Source organism: Sminthopsis crassicaudata, chromosome 2 (genome assembly GCF_048593235.1).
Source record: "Sminthopsis crassicaudata isolate SCR6 chromosome 2, ASM4859323v1, whole genome shotgun sequence".
Taxonomy (NCBI): Eukaryota; Metazoa; Chordata; class Mammalia; order Dasyuromorphia; family Dasyuridae; genus Sminthopsis; species Sminthopsis crassicaudata.
The window spans coordinates 295,958,201-295,982,510 of record NC_133618.1 but is presented as its reverse complement, the minus strand read 5'-3'; the positions used below and the strand labels follow the sequence as shown (position 1 = coordinate 295,982,510).

Below are 24,310 nucleotides of genomic sequence, written 5' to 3'. Positions count from 1 at the left end.
GACTTATGAAGTTATGAAGAAAGAATAAATCAAAGTCAGAAGAATGAAAAATAGAAGAAAATGTGAAATATCTCATCAAAAAAACAATTAACCTGGAAAATAGAGCCAGGAAAGATAACTTAAGAATTATTAAAGTGCCTAAAAGGCAAGATTTAAAAAAAAAAAAAAGAACCTAGATAACACATTTCAAGAAATCATAAAGGCAAACTGCCCCATTATCTTAGATCCAGAAAGTAAAATATAAATTGAAAGAATTTACCAATCTTCTCCTGAAAGAGATCCCAAAATGAAAACTCTCAGGAATATTATAGCCAAATTCCAGAGCTCCCATGTCAAAGAGAAAATATTGCAAGCAGCCAGAAAGAGACAATTCAAATATCATGGAGTCACAGCCAGGTTCACAAAAGATTTAGCAGCTTCCATGTTAGAGTGGATGGCTTGGAATGATATTCTGGAAGGCAAAGGAGTTAGAATTACAACCTAGTATAACCTACCCCCCAAAATCAAGTATAATCCTTGGTGGGGAAATAGATATTTAATGAAATAGAAGACTTTCAAGCATTCATAATAATAAAAAGACCAGAACTGAATGGAAAAAAAAAATCTGACATTTAAGCAAAAGACTCGAGAGGAATATAAAAAGGTAAACATGAAGAAAAATTCTTTTAAAAACCTGATACATATTAACTACTGAGAACTTTATCATTCTTAGTCAAGTTAAAAGCAGTCCACATAGGCAAAAGCATGGGTATGAATCTATTGTGGGATGATCATAAAACAAAAATGAAGAGGTGATTATCTCACAATAATGAACCCATCCATAAAATGGAAGTAGATAGCAGAATGGAGCAGAAATCAGAAACTGTTTACAAGAGATATACTTGAAACAGAAAGATACACAGAGAGAGCTATAAGGAGCTGGAACAGAATTTATTATGCTTCAATTGAAGTTAAAAGGGCAAAGGTAGTGTGATCTTGGAAAAAACAAAATCAAAAAAAGACAACTAGAAGATAATATAAGGGAAACTTTTGACAAAAACGTTGATAATAAAGTAATATCAAAATATTTTACAAGTTTCTCTGATAAAATTACCTTTTCTCAATTATATAGGGAACTGAGTCAAATTTATAAATATAAGAACCCTTCCCCAATTGAAAAATTATCAAGGAATATAAACAGGCAATTTTCAAAAGAAGAAATCAAAAATGTCTCTAATCATATGAAAAATGCTCTAAATTACTAAACATTAGAGAAAATCAAATTAAAACAATGCTGAGGTACTCTCTTACACCAATCAGAAATGACAAGTATTGAAAGGATGGGAAAAATAATTACACTAATAAATTGTTGGTTGAGTTATGTACTGGTCTATCCATTATGGAAAACAATTTGGAACTACATCTAAAGGGCTATAAACTGTGCATGATCTATGATCCAGCAAATACCATAACTAGGTATATTTCCCAAAGAGATAATAAAAAAGGGAAAAGGAGTCACATGTACAAAAATATGTATAGCAGCTCTTTATATGTGACAAAGCATTGGACATTGAGGGGATACCTATCAACTGGAGAATGAGTGGACAAGTTATGGCATATGATTGTAATAGAATAGTATTGTGATATAAGAAATGATGAGAAGGATGGTTTCAGAAAAACTTGGGAAGACCTATATGAATTAATGCAAAGTGAAGTAAGCAGAACTAGGAGATTGTACATAATGATAGCAACATTGGAATGATGATTAACTCTGAAAGACTTAGCTATTCTGTTCAGTACAGTGAATCAAGACAATTCCAATGGTCTCATGATGAAAAATACAATCCACCTCCCAAAAAACAACTAGCCAACTCTGAGTGAAAATTGAATTATAATTTTCTCACTTTATTTTTCTTGCTTTTTTATAATGTGGAAATATGTTTTGCATTATTTCATAGGTATAATTGTTATTATATTTTTTGCCTTTTCAGTGGGTAGGGATGAAATAAGCAGGAGGGAAAGAATTTAGAACTCAAAAATAAATAAGAATGTTAAAAATAAATAATGGACATTTTAGAGAGATAGACAGAAAGAGAGATAAGCTATTTGAATAAAAATTAAATTCATATAAGATCCACTAAGGCCAAAAAATTCATTTCTGTTCAATTCAACTCAATGTCAACTGACTGCACAGCATTGTATTACATGCTTAGAACATACAAAGATGAATGGGGTATTATACAATTACTATACACTTTATAATTAATGTTTTGCAATGTGTCAAACAAGTGAATGAAAGTGATTTCATAAAACATGAAATTTAAGATTTTACTTTGCCTTTAACTAGTGGTTACATATAATAATGTCACATGTATTTAGCAATCTCAGAAAATGGTTCTAGTTTTTATTTTATTTTAAACATTTTTGTTAGAAATATATATTTCCCAAAAGGCAATATATTTTAAGCTATTAAAGCTTAAAACTGCACTACAACTTTTGAGAAAGGCTGCATTTCTAAAATGAATTAAAACTTCCCCTGACTTAATAAATAATATACTTTTTCTTGGTAACTCAAGGATCTAATTATGGTGCTTGAGGAAACTAGATAACACAACTTGGTGTAACTGGGTGTGTGTCTATGGTATTTTAGGGATTCTTTTACTCTCAAACTGTGATTTCATTTATGTAGGAAGACTTGTGAAAATTCTCTCCATTAATATATTTCAAAACTCATTTGTAACATATAGACTTAGACACAGTTAAGAATTGCCTAGGATACTAAGAGGTTAAATTACTTGCTAGTATGTCCCATAGCTAGTAGGGCAGAGGTAGTATTTGAAAATGGAGTTTATTGTCTCCAAACTAGTTTCCCATCCCCTAATGACCTCACTATTGCTTGCTATGCTATGTCAAATCTGTTTAATTTTTAAAGCACTCCTAAATCTCACAGAGCCATTCATTTTCACAGATAAGTGAGAATTTCATTTCTGGTGTCTTACCCCTGGTCCTGGTATTCTAGTTATCCTCAGAGAAAGCACCAGAAGCTCAAAATTGTGCCATGTCATGGCTTTATCATCATCAGTACTAGACACAAAGGAGCTAACTATATAGGCTGGGGGCGATTTGTCTCTGCAAGAGCCTTCAATCTTTTCAGAGATTTAGAGACAAGGACACCCACAAAATTGACAGGAACCCATATAGAGACACAAGCACAAAAACATAGAACATCTTCACACTCAGATCCTATGGACAATAAACATTCTTCTTGTTCTGTTCCCATGTGCATTCAAAAACCAAATGACATTCTATCCTAAACGCTCACCCCTACTTTACCAGTTACCAACAGCAAAGTGACATCCTAACCATGCTTTATGAAGGGCAGGAGGCTAAGAGAAAGAGAGGGTAACAACTAACAAGATGCTCAGACTGTCTTCAGCTCAGTTGACCAGCTGCTATCTCTTCAGAGTCTATTAATTAGGATGTGACCTCTTCCTTTTTTTTCATTTAAATGATTGGATTTTGTTGACATCGGTTTTTCCTCACTATTCAAATTTCTGTGCTTATTTCCAAGTTCATGTCTTTCAGGTAGCTGAAGTTTCTGAAAGTTGCTATCTGATAAGTGGAGAGTTAATCTATTTACTTTTTTAAATTCTACAGTCAAAAAAAAATCTAGCATAAGATAGAAGCTAAGTCCCATCTATCAATGTCAAATGTTTTCCAAGAATGTGATTAGGGAAAAAGAATTCAAATATCTTCTTTTTTACAACTTTCCATATTGTGTCAGGGATGAGTCCCTGCAGTGTGAATTGCAGGATGACATAAAGTTTTATTTCCATTTGAACTCCTGAAGATGTTTTATAATTCCTTCTGGGCAGCTTTCCACAACTTTTGGACTTCACCTTGGATTTTAACTGATGGCAATAACCTGCCATCATAATCTATAGGGAATAAGATGCTTTCTAAGGAAGAAGAGTATTTTTTCCCTCTATGCCCAAATCAAAATCACTGTGTCTTCTAATTGTAGCAAATAAGGTTCTTAACTTTACTAGCAGAAACAGTTTTAACCTTACTAAATAAATCCTTCAAGGTTTTTTTTTTCCATAAGACTCAGAAACTTATAATTCACATACAAAAGAACTTAATTTTGGGTTTCTAGGCTAACAAGAAATCCAACAGTGACTCCATTAGTTAATGAAAGGAAAAGTGTCAGAGGTGATATATAGAACATCTCTTGGCTAACAGTGAATGACAGCCTCTGCTGTTGGTATAGTGTGAAATATTTCAACATTCGGGGTACATATGGATCATAAAATGAACAATGATCTATCCTTCTCTTCCAGGGATTCAAGGTTTTAAATTCAACCAAAATCTCAGAGTCTGAATGATTGTTTATTCCTTCTTTCTTGGAAGTAGCTGGGAGTCATAGTAGCTAAAGTGCTGGGCATGGAGTCAGGAATAACTGAGTTCATATCTGTTCTCAAATGGTTATTAGCTATGTGACTCTGGGCAAATCACATTTCCTCAGCTGTAAAACAAGGATAATAAAAGTACTTATCTAGCACTTATCTAATTGTGAGGATCAAATAAGATAATATTTCTCAGACATGGAACAAAGTAGGTACTGAAAAATGTCTTGCCAGAGATAACTGTAAAGAAAACATTTCTTTAAAATTATATTTGTTGTTATTATGAATTTGACAAACTCCAAGGAACACAAACATTTCTATATGTAAAGAACAGGAAAATTATACATGAGATTGTGAATATCATTATATACAAATGAAAATATATACTCAGTTCAACATATCAGTTCCTGACCTGTCTCACTTATTTGTTGATTTGTAAACTTCTCTCTTATCTCTTCTTTCCATTTTCTTTAAATATTTCACAAATGCCATTTTTTCCTTCTTTTTGACATTATTATCACTATTTCTTCCTTCTTTTTCTTTTCTTGTAACAAGCTGACATCATCAAACAAAACAAGTCTTTACATATTGGTTTTGTCTGAAAAGATAAACTCATATTGCCTCCACCACCTCTCCATCAAAACATAGAAATCATGCTTTAGCATGAGTCCTCTGGAGTCAAGGTGGTTGTTGATCAGAGTTCTTAAGTCTTTCAGGATTTTTCTTTTCAAAATTGTACTCATTATGGTACATAGAAAGATCATTGACTCTGGAGTGAAAAGACATGTTCAGACCCCCCCCTTCAAATGTTTTACTAGCTGTGGGATTTTGGACAAGTCATTAAGTTTCCATTGACTTTAATTTCCTATAAATTATGAAATTATGAGATTGGACTTGACAGCCTCTGAAGTCACTTCCAGTTCTAGAATCATGCATTATCCTGTACTCACCTCATATTGTGCCAGTTCATACAAGACTGCCCAGGTTTCTCTGAATCTTTCATTCTTTGTAAATTTTTCTCAATAGTATTTTATTTTTCCAAATACATATAAAGATAGTTTCCAACATTCATTCCTGTAAAATTTTGTGTTCCAATTTTTTTCTCCCTCTGTTCTTGACATCTCCAGCCCCATCCAAGACAGCAAGCAATACAATATAGTTTAAACATTTATAATCCTTCTAAACATATTTCCACATGTCATGTTGTGCAAGAAAATCAGACCAAAAGGGGAAATAAGTATAAGGGGAAAAAAGCAAACAAACAAAAAAGGTGAAAATATTGTGCTTCAATCCACATTCCATCTCCATAATTCTCTCTGAAAGCAGATGGCATTTTTCATCCCAAGTCTATTGGAATTGTCCTGATCACTGCATTGTGAGAAGAGCTAAATCTATCATAATTGATCATCAGTTGGTGTTACTGTGTACAATGTTCTCTTGTTCTGCTCACTTTACTCAACCTCAGTTTACATAATTTTTTTTTGCAATGAAATAATATTCTATTCTATTAATACTCAGTAATTTGTTTGGTCATTCCCTAATTGATGAATATCTTCTTAGAGGAAAGTGTCTAATAAACAGTAAAGCATTTTTACAAGAATTATCAATACTTTAATTATTACTCACTATACACAGTCCCTTCCAAATCTAGTATGCAATATATACAGTCCCTTCCAAATCTTTTCCAACCGCTCTTAATTCTACTGTGTTCCCTCTGTTGGTTTTCTTTTTTTTTCCTTTTTCTTTTTTTTTTCTTTTTTTTTTTTTTTTTTTTTTTTTTTTGTTGTTGTTGAGACAATTGAGGTTAAGTGACTTGCCCAGGATCACACAGCTAGTGTTAAGTGTCTGAGTCCAGATTTGAACTCAAGTCCTGCTGACTTCTGCGCCATTAGCTACACCACCTAGCTGCGCATCCCCTCCCCCATTGATTTTCAAAGTTATCCTATATACATAGTTGCTTGTACATAGTTGCCCATTTTCTCCCCATTAGATTATAAGCTCCACTACAGCAGGGATATTTTTTGCTTTTCTTTGTAGCCTTAGTTCTTAGCACAATGCTTAACACATAGTAGGTGGTCAATAAATGCTTATTGATCAATTGATTGATTATTTTCCAGTTCATTGTTCTAAAAAGTAAATCCTTTTTATTCTATTTTTAACTTTTACTGGAAGACTCTACAACCAAAGAATAAGTTTGAATATAGGCCACATCTGATTTGCAAAAAGCTGAAGTATGAGCTTGAAATTCACATAATTTTTCTTTTTTGATGATTGTGTATACAAATATACACATATACACTATGCATATGTATGTATGTGTGTATATATATGTATATGTATATGTATATAATTTTTTATTTATATATACCCACATACATTTTGGGAGGTATTGTGAATGTGAATAAAGTGCTAGACATTTAGTTAGGAAAAATTGGATTCAAATTCTGCATGACATCTGCTAGCTATATGATCCTGAACAAGTTACTTAATCCAACAAGTTGCCTGCTGACAAAAAAAAAAAAAAAAAAAAAAAAAAAAAAGACATTGGTGGAAGGGGGTCCCACAATGGGGAGTACCTTGCACTGATGAAATCACAGATCATATTTCTATACATCCTTTTTTCTTTCAGAGATATGTCATTTTTGAGTCAAACTCCATATTTGAGTATTGTTAGAATATAGACTAAATTCTTAGTCTATACTGATCCATCTCTGTTCCTCTATTCTATAGTGTTTATCTATACTATAACTTTTGCATCTGATCACATAGTTTTACTTTCTAATTATTGTAGGGATTTATAAGTAGATTATTTTTAAGATCCTTCAAATATTAATACAATGCCAATAATACATAAATTCTTTGAATATCTTGGGTGACTCTTGAGGCTTTATGCTTTCATGTGAAACTTTGAAACTTTGGGTGTGAAGGTAGCCAAGCTTTTTGTGAGCCTGTCACTTGTATAGGTAGTAATTTTAATAAAAAAAAAGGAGTACCTATAGTGGTGATGACTGTCCCAGCAAAGAAAAAGGCACTTCCAAGATCCCAATGACTGCTGTTGTTGGAAGAATTTCCTATGGGACTGACTCCAGCATTGTCTGCATCAAGCGCATGCTGCAAAGAAAAGGAGACAAAAGTGAACCTTGTTTCACAAAATTATTTCCTCTATATTACATTTTCATTAGATCATTCCAGTGATCCAGAACTCTTAGTGGCTCCTCACTGACTATTACATCAAGTGCCTTTTTTTTTTTTCTCCCAGTATTCAAAGGTCATTCTGAAATGGCCACATTTACCTAGCCAACCTTAAATCCCTCTATTTCTCCACAGGAATTCTCCTTTCAAATAGGGTAAATCTCTTCACTGCTTAATGTTTGTTCTGTCCCACCTCTTTGCCTTAGGTCATGTTATTTTCTCTGTCTGAGGCTCTATATGGACTTTTTCTGGATTAAATAAATGAGAAGGGTCACTTCTCTAGGCTTTCATTTCCTTATTTATTATATAAGGGAATTGGATTAGCTATTCTCTAAGGACCTTTCTAGTTATAACATTCTATACATAAGAGTAGGAGATGGCATTTCCTCCCTTCTAGCTTTCTGAATCTTATCCATCCTTCATGTCTTCCACATCGAATTCCTCAAATTCTTAGTCTATGCTGATCCATCTCTGTTCCTCTATTCTATAGTGTTTATATATACTACAACTTTTGCATCTGATCACATAGTGAATTTATAAATAGATTATTTTAAGGCCCTTCAAATATTAATACAATGACAATAATACAAAAGTTCTTTGAAAATATTTTTTTTTGAAAATCTTTTTACTATGTCTTATCGATGATATGCAGCAGAATATTGAATAAATGGGAAGATGAATGGATGAATTAAAATAATTTATTAAGAATTTCCTATGTGCCATCCCAACTAAGGGATGGTAAAACAAAAATAAAAAACAAAAAAGTTCCTGCCTTCAAAAAACTTATATTTAGTTAGAGGAACATAATACATATTGTCCTACAGTGTAGTGCTTTGGGTGAGGAAATCATAGAGATAGTGAAAGGAGAAATATGACAGTTAATTGTGAAGTTTTTTTTCAAGAATAACTGTTAATTATTGTTTAAATTGTAGAAATAATAATGCTGGGAGTAACAACCTCAAAGTTGTCATGAGGATCAGCTAAAATAATGTATATAAAGTGCTTTACAATCTGTAAGACTTTATGTATCAAGAAAGCAATATAACAGAGTGAATAGAGAATTAGTCATAAAGTAAGAAATAGTGATAACAATAACAATAATAAAAATAGTTAACATCTCTGTAGTATTAAAGTTTGCAAATACTTTTTAATTATTCACATTTGATGCTCAAATTTCCTCCTTGAAAATAAGTACTCTTATTATTCCCATTTTGCAGATGAGGAAATTGAAGTAGAAAAAAGGTTAAATTATTTGTTCAAAATCACACATAGTAAGTGTCTGTTATAAATTTTGAACTTAGGTCTTTCTGACTCCAACTCGTGGGCTCTATCAACTTCACCTGGTGGACTGGAGAAAAAGTCTGGGAATCTAACACTTAAGTTCTCAATTCTCTAAGACTATAAATTTCAGAGTTATTGCTAATCTGTATTAGTTAAGAAATTTCTTCATTGGGAGTTCTCTACAGCTATGAAATCAAAAGTCTGTTTTTTTTTTAAGTGCTCAGTAAATATCTATTATTGCATGTAAATACATGAGTTTGAGGGGAGGAGATTCCATATAAATGAAAAAATCAAGGGAAATACTATCCATGATTTGAAAGTGTGGTAGATGGAAAATTAATGGGTATAATCTGATAAGGATTGGATAGAAAAATGAAATTTCACCTAACTAAACTGAGATTCCTGAAAGATTTCCACTGGGGATTGATAGGAGAGGAAAATAAAGATTGGGGGTAAAAGAGGAGAACAATTAAATAATTAGAGAAAAAACTGACTTGGATAAAAGGGGAGATGATGGAATCATTGAGCATAATTGAGGAACATCTAAATGGAGATGCTATTAAATAATTAAATTTGTTGAAATGTGAGTATTTTTATACCAAATAGCTCATAGTATTAACTGTTGAAAACTATGCTTGGTGGCTGTATCTGGATGATTTAAAACCATCTGGTCTAAAATGGAAAAAAAGAAAATTTCAGACTCTTTCTATTTTGTTTATACGGTACTAAATGTCTGGATATTTGAAAATATCCAGCCAATTGACTGAACAGTTAAAAAATTTATCATGGATAAGTTACTTTTTCATTGCTTCTTGCTTTTAAAAATGTGTGAAATATTACGAGATCATAACCAGACACTCCTCATAAGTTATACTCTGACTTACTAGAACTCACAGTCCAACCATTTGAAATTGCATCAGGTTGTGATTTTTTTTTTTTGTACTTATAAACTATCCCTACTGGTAAGAAAGTACAGCTAGGTGGTATAGAGTACCAGAGCAAGATTCATCTTCCTGAGTTCTAGATGCTTACTAGCGTTGTCCCTAGACAAGTCAACTTAACCTTATCTGTGAAATGAGCTGAAGAAGAAATTTATAAGAGATTTATAGAGAGGCAGGTTTCTAACTCAGTTTCTCCCTAAGCTAGTACCTGTGCTTTTTTTTTTTTTTTTTTTTTTTTTTTTTTTTTTTTTTTTTTGCTATACTACACTATTTTATTCACAGAGTTAGATAAATCTAGACTAATCTTCTCCTAAAAGAATATCTGCATGAGTCTCTCCTCAGTGCTTAAGATTAATTGTTCCATGTTCCATGTCTAAAACTTCATATGGAATTAGTGAAAGTTTGGGAGAAGAGAGATCCTAGTATTCTGACTACCTGTTTCAAGAAAGAAGAAATGAAATTATAGATTCCCTTCATATCCCTTAAGGGAAAGAAAGACTTTGAAAAGAAGCCAACATACAGAGGAGCTGGAACTTCAATCATGGTCCCTTATCCCTATCTTATTACTATAGAGATTTCAGAGAATTTTCCCCTGAGATCTTCCCAATGGGGATGTTGATTCAATTCTTGTATTATCTGCTATATATTCTCATCTGTTTACATTCTTTGATTTCTAATTGGTATTGGCTTAGGTAAATGGTTTGTTTGCTATATGTGTTGACTGAACAACTGGCATCTGGTGGGAAAGGACTCAAGTCTTAGAAATATACCTTGGGGCACTCTTTCTTCATTTAAAGGAAAGTGATAAGGAGCTCAGTTTCAACTTAAAAATTATTTCCCCTAGATTAATAATATTTAGAGGAGTAAATAAATATAATTCTATTCTGGAATCCTTTCTCTGATTAAAGCAGAGTTGCCAGACCATGTTGCCAACTTTATGACTCCTCTCCTACAAAGAATAAAAGACTCCCTTAGAGAAGGATAAATAAAGGAGACACTAGAGATAACTATCCATGCTTTCCTGAAAAACACAACTAGATAGACCTATGTGGACACGTATAACCTACATGGACAAATACAGCACATACAATCTTACATTCTCAATAGGTCTAGTTGGTTTTAAAGAACAAAGTCCTAAAAATGTCTCTTTCTAACATCCTAGTTCATCCTCCAGTTCTAAAAGTTATTTTTAAAAAAGTGTAAATCTATACTGAGTGAAACATTTCTATAGCTGATTTGAAAATGACAAAGTGGGAGGGAAAAGATAATTCTTCTATTCTGGGGCCAACAAGAACTCCACAATTCCATAGTACAATAAAATAGAATTCCATATATCACAGTCCTGCATATTGAAGGGCAACCCTGAAGTGTTTCTACTATCCTGGAATGAACTATGATACCCAGGGGAATGCTAACTGTCTCAGGCTTTTCTTCTATGATCTGTGCATTGTGTGAGGTCATTTACTTCTATGTTTCACTATTACACTCCAAAAGAAAAAAAGACTCCATCCAGTGAGTGGTAAGTTGGCACCAGGCTGACTGAACAATCAAAGCTGTTCATACCACAAGAAAGTGCCTTAACAGCTCTTACTCCAGGGACAAAAGGCAAGAATTTCATTTTGTCAATGAAATTAGAGTATGAGACCCACATGTACTTTTTTCTAGAGCACTCTTGGGAATTCATGATTTATTATTCCAAGGTTGGGGTTTTTTTGTTTTTGGGTTTTTTTTGGCTTGCGGTTTCAATAATGTGGAAAAACCGAGGAGGCTCTTTTCCATTATTGGAACACTCTCTTTGAGGTAGAAAAAGATAATTGGTGAGCTATATTTACCACAACTCAGAAATACCATCAAAGGATCAAAAAGTGGTTCTTGCAGATACTGTGAATCCCCAGGTTCCTATGGATTTCTGGGCCTGCTTGATGTAACATATTTAACTATATGGTTGTGTGTAAAGGAACTTAAGTGAGGGATAGAGGACCACAGTATTTATAGGAAGTTCAATATTAATTTATTGACCACAAATAGCTTTTCATTATCTTTACTTCAACATTATTTCATCTACAAATAATGCACAGAAGAAAAAGTAAAAATTTTCAGGGCTTCATAAGGTTAAAAAAATTTTCAGGCTAATGTAACGAATGTGTTTGGTAATGATGTTCAATTCAATACAACCGAAATCAATTCAGCATTAAGGACTTTCTTTATACAAGATACTTTGCTAGACTTTTGTAATATGAAGATGAAAAGCCACTTTAGTGCTGCCCTCACAAAGTATATGATAAGCATAAGGAAGATAAAATGGATTATTGATTTAGAGCTAGGACATGAGGGATTTTGTCCAACCTTATTTGACAGATTAAGAAGCTGAGGCCCAGAGAGGGAAAATGATCTTCCAAAAGTCACATGCACAGGAAGTAAAGGGGAGATTAAAATCAAGTCTTCTCATGCTAAACTTACCACATCAGCTACTCCAATGTGGCAGGATAGACAGACACACATAGAAACCAGAATTATCATTGCAATTGGCAGAAGGAACTCCCAAGTGAGAAAACTCTTACTATCAAGGGAAACTGGTGTTTTCTCCGATTGGTATAGTCTTAGGGAGTTGCCAGGTGCACTTATAGGTTAAGTGCTTGCCCAGAAATCTTATTTCAAGTATGTGTCAGAAGCAGGACTTGAACTCAAGTCTTTCTAGCTCCAGTTTTCTGTACCCTGTGCCATGCTTTGTGTTCAGTCATGTCTGACTCTTCATGACCCCATTTGGGGTTTTCTTGGCAAAGATACCTGAAGGAGCTTGCCATTTTCCTTTCCAGCACATTCCACAGAATGAGGCAAACAGGATTAAGTGATTTGCTCAGGGTCAGAAAGCTAGTAAACTTCTGAGGTCAAATTTTATTTCAGGTCTTCCTCACCCTAGCTACCCAGAACTTTGAGTTCTAAGAAGTTCTAAGAAGTTAGATAGTTCCTATGTGAGAATATATATTCCCAAATGAGAATATATAGAAATATAATAAGAAATATAACAAGAGGATAAGATGAAATAGGGAAATAAGTTATAAATACATGAAGAGTTCATAATAGAGGATACTATCAAATAAGGCTATAAAAACTCTGATCTTAAATACAGAAAACACAATTTTGGATTTCTGTTTTCTTTCCTACCCTGCACATTTAGTCCAGCTCCTAGCTATGATAGTGAAGAGAGTAACATAAACAAATCCTGGGATAACTGATCTTACTGAAGAGCAGGAAAGGAAAGTCACCAATATTCACCATTCCCATCCTCATTGTACTTGTTACTCAGAGAATAGGTGGGGAAGCAGTCAGACAAGCTATTTAACTAAATTAACTGACTATTCTGGTACAGCCATCTAGACCTTGTCTCTGAGATTCCTAAGAACACAGACCATGAAAAATAAAGACAGGCAGGAGGTAACAGGGAGGAAGAAAAAAGAGACAATTAAATTTATCTTAGGTCCGCTGCCCAGTTTTATTAAATGATGAATAAAAAAATGCATTGGATCTATTTCTGTCTTGCTTTAGTTACAGCTGTTTACTGTGGGTTTCTCAGTGCTTAATTCTATTGCCCCCGAATTGACAATTCTTTGAATAATAAGCATAGTCAATTGAAACTTATTCTGCACTTCTCTCATCATCCCTATAACTATCTACCAGGATAGAATAGAATACTAGGGCCTCTTAGAACTAGGGGAATCAAAGAAATGGAGATGGTGCCATAAAGATTCAGAGCTTTTTTTTTTTTTTTTTTTTTTTTTTTGGTCCAGAAGAGAAGCAATGTAACTACTCTGTCAAAACAACTTGTAAGACTTTTTTCAATGAGATACATAATAGTCCAATATAGAAGATTGTGTGCTGGATTTGAATCCTGGATTCAAATTCCATCTTCAGGTCTAATATTTATGAGTTGTTTAACCATAGCTAAATCATTTAGTTTCTCTTAGTTTCACTTTACTTATCTATAAAATGGGGATAGTAGTACCTAACTTAGAAGGTAATTATGAGACTCACATGAGATAATGTATATAAATCATACTTGAAATGACTATATAAATGTCAGCTAATTAGTTCATTTTAACTTGTGATATGTAATATTTGTTTTCCATACAAAGATCTAACAGTTTCAAATGCCATAACATAGATGATTAATCTCATCTCCTGGCTCCATTAAGTAAAACCTAAAATTTTCCTAAGCTCAAAAAAAAGTATTGACAGAAGTAATCCTAAGTGAAGGGACATTCAGTAGTCACAGATGGGTCAGATCAATGGAATAAAACCAACATTCCTCTCCAATTCATTTACAGAATTAATGTAATATCAACAAAAGAAAATGGAAGGAAGGGATGGAGGGTGGAAGGCAGGGAAGGAAGTGAGGAAGGGAGGGAAGGAAGGAAGGAAGGAAAGAGAGAAGAAGGAAGGGAAATGGGGAGGGAAGGAGAAAGGGAAGGAGGGAGGGATGGAGGGAAAAAGAAAAGAAAGGAGGGAGGAAAAGAAGGAGGGAGGGAGGAAGGAAACAAGCTATTGCCCAACTGGAACTGGCCAATTAAGTCCCCAGTGAGGCAACTATTACCCCTCAGTTTATTATTTGTCCTTCATTCTCAAAGAGGCCCACATACAAGTTTATTATTTTCCAGGCACTGTGCTGTGTACAGTGAGGGTACAAATACAAAAGCAAAATCACCTTCAAGGAGGAGAGGAAATATGTCTGCAGCAGCAAGGGCAATGGTAAAATGTTACTGGTATATAGCTGAATGGGATGTGAAACATGATCTGGCCTGACACATACTATTTATTGTGATCTAAGTATGTTTGTATTCATTCAGTCACTAATCAAAATAGCTCAGCCTCAGGGTAAGAATTCCAAAGCCTGAGTGGATTAACTGAGGAACTAGAGGCATGACAGAGCTTTAAAATTCCTTTTTGGCCACCATCACTTTCTTTCCATCTCTCCCTGTGCCTCATCTGTCCTAAAACCATTTTTTACTCTTATCACGACACCCAGTTCCAGTTGTTCCACATTTTTCTTGCTCTGACCTCCTTTTCCTCTCTTCAAAATCTTACCCCTTAGCTTTTAACTCATCCTTCATTCTTCCTAAGTTCTCCAGTTCAGTAGAAATATTCACAACCTCATAGTCATCCATGGCTCTCTCCTCTCCCCTACCCATTTAGGTGATAAATCTTGTCTAGTCTACTTCTGTAACAATTCTTCCATCTGCCCTCTTATCTGCTCCCTAGGGGCTCAGACCTTCAGTATTTCTCAACAGGCCTTTTGCAATAGTCTGCTGATTGATCTTTCTCTTGCTATAGTTTCTTTATTCTTTATTCTCTCCCCTACATAGCTGTCAAACATATTCCTAAAGCATAGGAATGGCTATACCCCTGACTTAGTCATTATCCATAAATATTCCGTCTCTGTGATTCAGAATAAACAAATGAATGAATGAAAAGAAAATATTATTCAGTACTTGCTATTTATTTGCCATGCACTCCTATTGATTTTAGGATAAAATACGAACTTCTCTCTAAAGTCTTTCACAATTGGCTCCAATCTATCCTTCCAAGCTCATTTCTCGTTTCTCACTTCACACACTTCTATTCTAGCCAGACTGCCCCTACTTGCTTTTCCACCATACATTGTATCCTGTCTCCTTCCATTGTATCTGTGTATAGAATGTATAGAATGTTCCACATGTCAGGCAATCCTTTGTTCATCACTGCCTCTTTGAATCCCTGGCTCTCTTGAAGATTCAGATTAAATAATCAACTTTAAAGATGAGCCTTTCTTAATCCTCCAAAATTATTTTGCATATATTTATTTTGGTATATTCAGAAAAATAGTTAATATTTTACAGATTGCAAAGCACTTTCCATATGTTGCCATTTGATCTTCACAACTCAGTAAGTCCATTTTACAGATGTAGGAACTGAACCTGAGAAAGGTTCAAAAACTAGTAAGTCTCAGAAACAAGACTTGAATTCAGGTCTTCCCAACTCCAAATACTAAGCTCTATCTACTGCATCATCTAGATTTCTGTTGTAAATTTTTATTCATTTTGCTTCCTTCAAATAAAATGCAAATTCCTTGAGGACTGCAATTATTTCACTGTCTTTGTATGCCTAAATCCTGGTTCTATGTCCATGATACTATAGGTGCTTAATAAATGTTTGCTAAATTAAATTAAATAAGAGTGTGCTATATGATCTCTAAGGTCCCTTCCAGATTTAATGACTCAATGCCTTGTGCCTTTATTAAGAAAGATGAACACAAGCATAATTATTTTTCCTGCCTTGATTCCCCATTTGCAATTTTATTTTCCAGAACCATGATCATTTTCATTATTACTCTTTTAATTTCTGAGTTAAGGAGATTTAGGTCTTCTTGACTTCCCAGAGACTGAATCAACAGGCACAGGGACCATGATAATAAGGCTCCTGACGCCACTGGGGAGCTAAACATCACTACAGGCTCAGTCTTGTAAAATACAAATAACTTTCTGCTTGATCACCTCACTTGGATATAGAAAGGTTCCTTATTTGGGGAAAACTGTTAAAAGGCATCACAGCATTCTCTGAAGGCTCAATCACATGAAACAAACAAACCCCTAACGCAGGCAATGGTGTTCAGCATGACATACTGTGCATCACCTGCTGCTGTTTTATTTGCTATTGAAACTTCCTGAACAAAAGATAATCCATTTAATATGACACAGATCCTTTCCATGGTAGGGAGAGGAAGACAGAAAGGCTGAAAAGAGGGAAGCAAAGAAAAGGGTGGGATTATTTAGATTCCACTGTTCTTTAAAAGTATTTGCATAGTCTAATTAGCAGTGATCCAGTGTCATGTCAATTGCTTAATAATCACAGTATGACAAGCTGTCAAATCTAAAAAGATCATATAATTCAGAAGGCCTTAATTTTTCTTGTGTACTATGGGTCTTTTTGGCAGTCTAATAAAATATATGGACCCTTTCTTAGAATAATGTTTTTAAATACATAGAATTACAAAAAAAACCAATTCAATTGAAATTATCAAAATATCTTAGTAACAAATTCCTAGACCCTGGGTTAAGAACTCCTAATAATAGTGCAACCTCTGTGTAACTTTGGGCAAGACACTAATTGTCTCTGAACCTCAATTTCCTTATCAATAAAATGATGTTGTGACCCTTGCCCTGAAAAGGGTGAAGAAAACAACACAAATATCAGAAAGGCACATTCAAGTTTGCCTGGAAAATAGAGGTGAGAAGGGCAACAGAGTGATATAAGAGTCTGGATAGATAGAATGGATCCAGAGGGTAGAGGGCTTTAATGAATTCCATAAAATTCAATCCTTGCCAAAAGCAATTAATCAGCAACCATTTATTAAGTTATTGTATGCAGGACACAGTGCTACCTGTTTTGAATACTAAGTATATATTTACATATCTATGCATACATGTATGTGTATATGCAATATATATGCATAAACAAAATAAATGCAAATTAAATGTAAGGTAGTCTAGGGATAGAGGATGCTAGCAATTGAAGAGATTAGGAAAGGGTTCGAGTAAAAGATGAAATAAATCTAAAATGAAATAAATTCTTCAAGGTAGGGATGAAGATAAAAACAGATGGAGATGAAAGATTACATGTGGTGTGTGAGGAACCGTTTGGCTAGATTGCAGATAAAGAGAGTCAGACTAACACATAATGAGGCTGAAAAGGTAGGTTGGAACCAGACTGTGAAGGGCATCACAAGCTAAAATGAGGAGCTTATATTTTATTCTGGAGGCAAAAGGAAGCACTGGAGTTTATTAAGTAAGGGAATGATATGGTCAGAACTGTGTTTAAGAGAAATAATTTCAGCAGCTCTGTGGAGTGTGGCAGGGGAAAGGAAAGCCTCGAGGCAAGGAGATCAATTAGGAGACAATTGCACTAGTCCCAGCAAGAAGAGATGCAGGTCTGAATTAGGGTGCACTTTATGTGAATAGGAGGAAGAGAAAGGAGAGATATAGTGGAGGTAGAGACAGGAAAATTTAGTGAGATGAGGATGAGTAAGAAGTTGACAATATGTTGCATATTTTGTTAAATTTTACTTAATCGTTTTACTTTGGTATGACAGATTTCTTATGAAGTGGCAACACTCTGTAACATGTTTGTAATGTAAATGCCAACAAATAACATCAATAAAAATGTTTAAACAAAATTGACAATAAATGCCAAAGTAATAAAACACTCAAAGGGAAAGTTAGAAGCTGTTAGTTGTGGTCTTAGTTTTGCCACTTACTAGCAGAGTGTTTCTGGCCAAGTCACACAATAGTATTAATAATGACAACAAAATTTATATAATATTTTAAGATTTGCAAGACACTTTACAAATGCTAACTCATTTATTCTCACAGCAACCTTAGGAGGTGTCATTATTAACTCCATTTTCTAAATGAAGAAATGGAGAAAATCAATGATTTACCCTGGATCACCCAACTAGAAAGTATCTGAGGCAGGATTTGATCTCAGGTCTTCCTGACCTGAGCACCTTGGATGCTTTTACTATTTCATTCTATTTCAATTTTCTAATCTATAAAAGGAAGGGTTGAGGATTGAATTTTGTTAGTACAGGCCCATACCAATCAAATTACCAAAGAATTATTTTGTAGAGCTAGAAAAAAAATTACAAAATTCATCTGGAAGAATAAAAAGTAAAAAATATTAATGGAATCAATGAGGGGAAAATGTGACGGATAGAAGCCTAACAGTCCCAGATTTCAATCTATATTTCAAAGCAGTAATCATGAAAATGTAGTGGCTAAGATATAGAATATAGATTAGTGGAATAGATCAGGTATATAATACACATTAGCAAATGACAATAGTAATTTAGTGTTTGGTAAATCTAAAAATTTCAGGTGTGGGAGCAAGAACTAACTATTTGGCAAAAATTGCTGGGAAAAACTGGAAAATAATTTAGCAAAACCTAGGTATATATCAGCATCCCATTCTGCATACCATAAAGTCAAAATGGGTAAATGTTAGACATAAAGGGTGATAAAATAATTTAGCTAGTGGATCAAGGGAAAATTTATCCAAGATCTATAGATGAGGAAAGAGTTCGTGACCAAACAATAGATAGAGAGAATCAGGGAAAGTAAAATGGATAATTCTGATTATATGAAAATAAGAAGGTTTTACACAAACAAAACCCATGTAGTCAAAATTAGAAAGCAAGCAGAAAACTGGGTAAAATAATTTACAGGAAGATTCTGATAAAGGATAATATCTCAACTACTCAAGGAATTGAGTCAAATTTATAAAAATAAAAGCCTTTCCTTAATTGATAAGTGGTCAAAAAATATGAAGAAGTAGTTTTCAGAAGAAACCAAAGCTTATGAATAATAATATGAAAAATCTCTAAATCATTATTTGAGTATTCAAATTAAAACACTTCTAAGGTCTCACTTTACACTTATATTAGCTAACATGGAAAAAGAAAAGAAAAATTATAAATGATGTAAGGGATATAGAAAAATAAGGACACTTGTGTATTATTGGTAGAGTTGTAAACTGATTCAGTCATTCTGGAGAAAAATTTGGAACTATACCCAAAAGGCTATAAAATTAACCTTTGACCCAACACTACTAGAGTTATATCATAAAGAGATATAGGTGTGAAAAAAGGAAGAGGATTTGTTTGTACAAAAAAAAATCATAGCAGGGTTTGTTTGTTTTTTGTTTTGGAGTGGCATAGAATTGAAAATTGAGGAAGTACCTGGGGAATGGCTAACGAAGTTGTGATATGTGATTGTCATGGAATACTATGGGGCTATAAGAAAAGATGAGAGAGATGGTTTCAGGAAAACCTAGGAAAACTTATATGAACTGATTCAAAATAAAGTGAGAACTAGGAAAACATTGTACAGAGTAACAGCAATACTATAATGATAATTACGAAAGACTTAGCTCTCTGATCAAGACAACAATCCAAGACATTTTCAAGCACCCATCATTAAAAAAAATACTTTCCAACTCTGGGGAATTGATGGATCCTGAGTATAGATTAAAGCATTTTTTTCCCACTTATAATAGCAGAGGGACAATGACAAAAGAAACACATTGCAAACATTCAAGTTCTTCTTTCTTCATCCTTCCTTATAGAATCATAGAATCTATAAATTTGAAGAAACTTCAAATCAGTCTCTTACCAAGTGAATAAAATCCATGATAGCTGATCATCTCAACTATACTAAAGTTAAGGAGGAGTCTGATACCTCATGAACCTTTCCCTCCTAATACCAATTGTGGAAGAGAGTTCCAGTTATGTCAATCAAATCACTACATTAGGAATCTACTGTATATTCAGCCCTTTGCTTGTAGTTATAAGAAAGAAAAGAAATGACATCTGACTTGGAAGAATCAAAGATTTAAAAAAATAAATAAATAAATAAAACCTAAAAAATTATAAGGGCATAATTTTAAAGCTGTAAATTATATGGTAATGTTGCCATAAACAGCTAAGAATCATTAATTGCTTATAACCTTGAAGAGATTATCAGTCTCTCTTTGCTTCTAAAATTGTTTCTAGCCAGATTATAAAATTAGAGCTAGCCAAAGCTTCTATAGGGTCACTATTTCTACACCAGGGCAGCTAAATAGTGCAGTGGATAAAGTACCAAGCCTGAAGTTAGAAAGGCTTAAGTTCAAATCCAGTTTTGGGGGCAGCTAGGTGGGGCAGTGGATAGAGCACTAGCCCTGAATTCAGGAGGACCCGAGTTCAAATCTGATCTCAGACACTTAACACTTCCTAGCTGTGTGACCCTGGGCAAGTCACTTAACCCCAGCCTCAGAGAAAAAAAAAAATCCAGTCTCAGACACTAGCTGTATGACCTTAGCCAAGTTATTTGACCTTGATCACCTCAGTTTCCTCATCTCCAATAAGGTGGAGTGGGAAATGGCAAACTACTTTAGTATATTTGCCAAGAAAACCCTCAAATGGAGTCGCAAAGAATCACATATAACTAAAATAACTGGACAAAAAGAAAATTTTAAAGTGGTCTTCATACAGGAAAAATGGCTATATTTTCTTTTTCTTTTTTTTTTCTATATTTTAATGAAGGGAGAAAGGAGAGAGGGAGTGATAGCGAGAAAGGAAGGAAGGAAGGAAGGAAGGAAGGAAGGAAGGAAGGAAGGAAGGAAGGAAGGAAGGAAGGAAGGAAGGAAGGAAGGAAGGAAGGAAGGAAGGAAGGAAGGAAGGAAGGAAGGAAGGAAGGAAGGAAGGAAGGAAGAGAGGAAGGAAGGAAGGGAGGAAGGAAGGAGAGGGAAGAAAGGAAGATCAAAAATCAAGTAGACACTTCTGTGTAGAAGAGTAGTACAGCTCTAGGGAGTGTGCTTACACAAGTGGCTTTCCTTCTGTGTCAGTGTCTGTACTCCCTTGTGTCATGCACGTTCCTAAGGGTAGTCTTGTTCAGTGAGTATGTTTCAGGGTGCTGAAGGTCTTAATACATAGTAAACATCAACAGTGTTAGTGATGACACTGTGTCCTTCCCTATTCTCTTAGGTAAATCTATGTCGAAAATAGTGGGACCCTACTAGGAAGAACATAAAAGACTATCTGTGTTCTGTTTCTCAGGACCAGTGTTGTCTCTCTCATCACCTCCTGATGCCATTTAGACATCACCACTGCCTCAATCTAATGCAGAGTAGGATAAAGAAATATCTAAATAAATAATAATGGTGCAAAGAGAGAATAATGAGGGCAAAAGAGAGGTCCAACCAAAATACTTTAGAAATCTGAGGACAGTGAAATAACTTTCAGCTGAATGAAAGCAAGAGAGTGTCTGAGAAGGCTTCATAGAATGATGGTACCTGAACATGGGGTTGAAGAGGATGAAGGGATTACATTCTCAAATAGCATTCAGATACTGTCCATAGCTGGGATAAGACAAGACAAGGACAGAAAATCATAGGATCAATAATTGAAAGAGTACATTAAGATCATTCATCCTCCTATTCCTCTAAGTATACTTGTCTCATCTTTAAAATATCTTTATTTTTCCCTTAAGACAATTGTCCTATATTTCTTCTCTTTTTCATACTTAACTTCTTGAAAAAAAAATGATGACTCACTGCTTCTATTTCCCTACTTCCTTCTCCCTTGACTATAATCTGATTTCCAACACCACTACTGTATTGACATTGTTTTCTCAAAGACTATCAATGACTTATCAACTGCTAAATATGAAAAGCCTTTCTCAATCCTCATCTTTGTTGATCTCTCTGTAGCTTTTGAGATTGTTAACAGCAATAAAAATACCCTATTCTAACATATTCATTGATTTCAAGGACTTGACACTATTCTTTCCTAGTTTTTCCTAATCATTCTAGCCATTTCTTTTCAGTTCCCTTTGAAAGAAACCACTAGATTAAGGGTCATATTTGGGATGTGCTAATTGTGTGCCATTCACGACTGTCCTGTGCCCTCTTCTCTATCTCTTCATTCTCTCCCTTGGTCATCTAATTTGCTCTATTATCCTCTAATGGGTTCAGTGATCTTCTCTTTGCATATGCATCCCAGTCTCCAAATTCCAGTCCTATATTACCAACTGACTGCTGGACAACCCCATCTGTAAATACACCAGATGTCCTATAAAGATTTCAACCCCTTATGTAAAAAACAAAGTACATTGCCTTTTTTCCAAAATCTACCCTTCTCCCTCCTACTGCACCAGATGATCCTGATGTATATCTTTCCACTGAATCCAGATGGCTCTGGAGGAAAAAGTGAGGCTGGTGACTTTGCACTGCCCTCCCTCACTTAAATCCAATTCATTTGCAAGTCATAGCATCACCTCCTTGATGTTGTCATCCTCTTCAAGAAGGAAGGACCCACCTTCCTTGCAAGTTCCATATTTATGTTAAGGACATAAGCAGTCGATTGATAGTCTCAAAGTTATACTTGATTCTTCCCTGTCCCTCACCATCATTCCAAATAGTTGCTAAGTCTTGTCAGTTCTATCCTCATGTCTCTTGCCTCTATTCCCTTCTCTTCACTTACAAAATCACTGTTCTACTGCAGTTCTTCAGCATCTCTTGCCATTGCTGTTATTGTAATATACCCATACATGTTCTTACTGCTTTCATTCTCTTTCTTTTCTAAGTCATACTTCCCCATAGCTTCCAAAATAATCTTCCTAAGGCATACCAATGCCTGCTCGAAAAATGTCAGGGATTTTTTAGATAAAAAGCCAACTTCTTACCCTGGCATTTAAAGCCCTCCACAATCTGGCTCCATCCAACTTTATTTCATATTGCTCCCTTTTTATATACCCTTTGTAGTAGCCAAATCATATTTCTAGGTATTTCCCAAATTCAACTCTCCAATTCTCATATTTGTGCATTAGAATATGCTATCCTTCAAATCTAGAATGAATGAATTTTCTTCTTCACTTCCACCTCTGAATTTCTAAGCTTCTTTCAAAGCTCAGCTTAGCTATCCCCTTTTCATGAGCTTTTCTTAATCACTCCAATTATTAGAGCTGATGCCTATAAAATTATATTTGCTTATCTCTTTAAGTCTTATATTCCTGTATTCCTTAAGTCAAGGTGGGGTTTTTTATCATTTTTTCTTTGCATTCCCATGCCTTGTACATAGAAATTGCTGAATAAAATTTAATTTGTGGAATGGGATGGAATGGAAAAGAAAGGGATGTTGGAACTACACTGTGGCAGACTTTGAATGACAAGGTCAGGAGTTCATAGTTTATAAACAATGAGTAGCTACCAAAGATTTATTTTTACTAAAAAAAATAATACAGTAGTGTGGTATAATAGAAAGATCTGTGCCTCTGGAGTTAGAGGGCCTACATTCAAATCTTTACTACCTAGGTGTCCTTGGGCAAACTTCCTCCTCTACAAAATATAGCAGCTACTTCACTTGCCCGATGAAGACCTTTCCAAAACAACAACAAATGACTTTGTGACATGATTGATCCTATCATCTTATTTTAGAAAAGTTACTTGGACAACTGAGTAAAGGATGCTCTGGAGACAAGGAGATCAAAGTCTTACATTTAGATTCAGAAAAATCAGCTTCTGAATTATAGAATGAGTAATGCCTAATTAGACAGTGATTTGTTTGGGGGAAAAAAAAACCTAAAGGGTTGTAGTGGATTATAAGATGAATATGAGTAAATAACGTGATGTAGTAACCAAAAAGAATGAATGTGATCTTGGGCTACATTAAAAGAGGCATAGCTTTCAGGAATAAGGAGGTCAGTCATATTCCCTCTAGACTCTGCCCTGCTCACCTAACAGCTGATATTTTATGTTCTGTTTAGGTTATTATGGTTTAAGGATATTGATAAATTAGAGAGTTTACAGAAGAAGATATCCAAGATAGTGAAAACCTAGAGTCCCTGTTGAACAAAGATCATTTGAAAAAAAAAAAAAACTACAGATGTTTAGCATTGAGAAAACCTGAGAATTATTGGGGTGGAGTGATAAAGCAGAGAGAAATGG

At 34.4% G+C, this 24,310-nt stretch overlaps 1 protein-coding gene across 4 annotated transcripts in view; it reads right to left on the bottom strand.

Moving 5' to 3' along the window:
* The window catches only part of KCNK10 (potassium two pore domain channel subfamily K member 10), a 170,331-nt gene that overhangs the window by 68,628 nt on the left and 77,393 nt on the right, over window positions 1–24,310 (bottom strand). For all 4 annotated transcript variants that reach the window (XM_074289811.1, XM_074289810.1, XM_074289809.1 and 1 more), the window contains exon 3: window positions 7,379–7,496. In XM_074289811.1, the coding sequence (XP_074145912.1) occupies window positions 7,379–7,496 (118 nt within the window). The remainder of the gene's footprint in view (window positions 1–7,378; window positions 7,497–24,310) is intronic.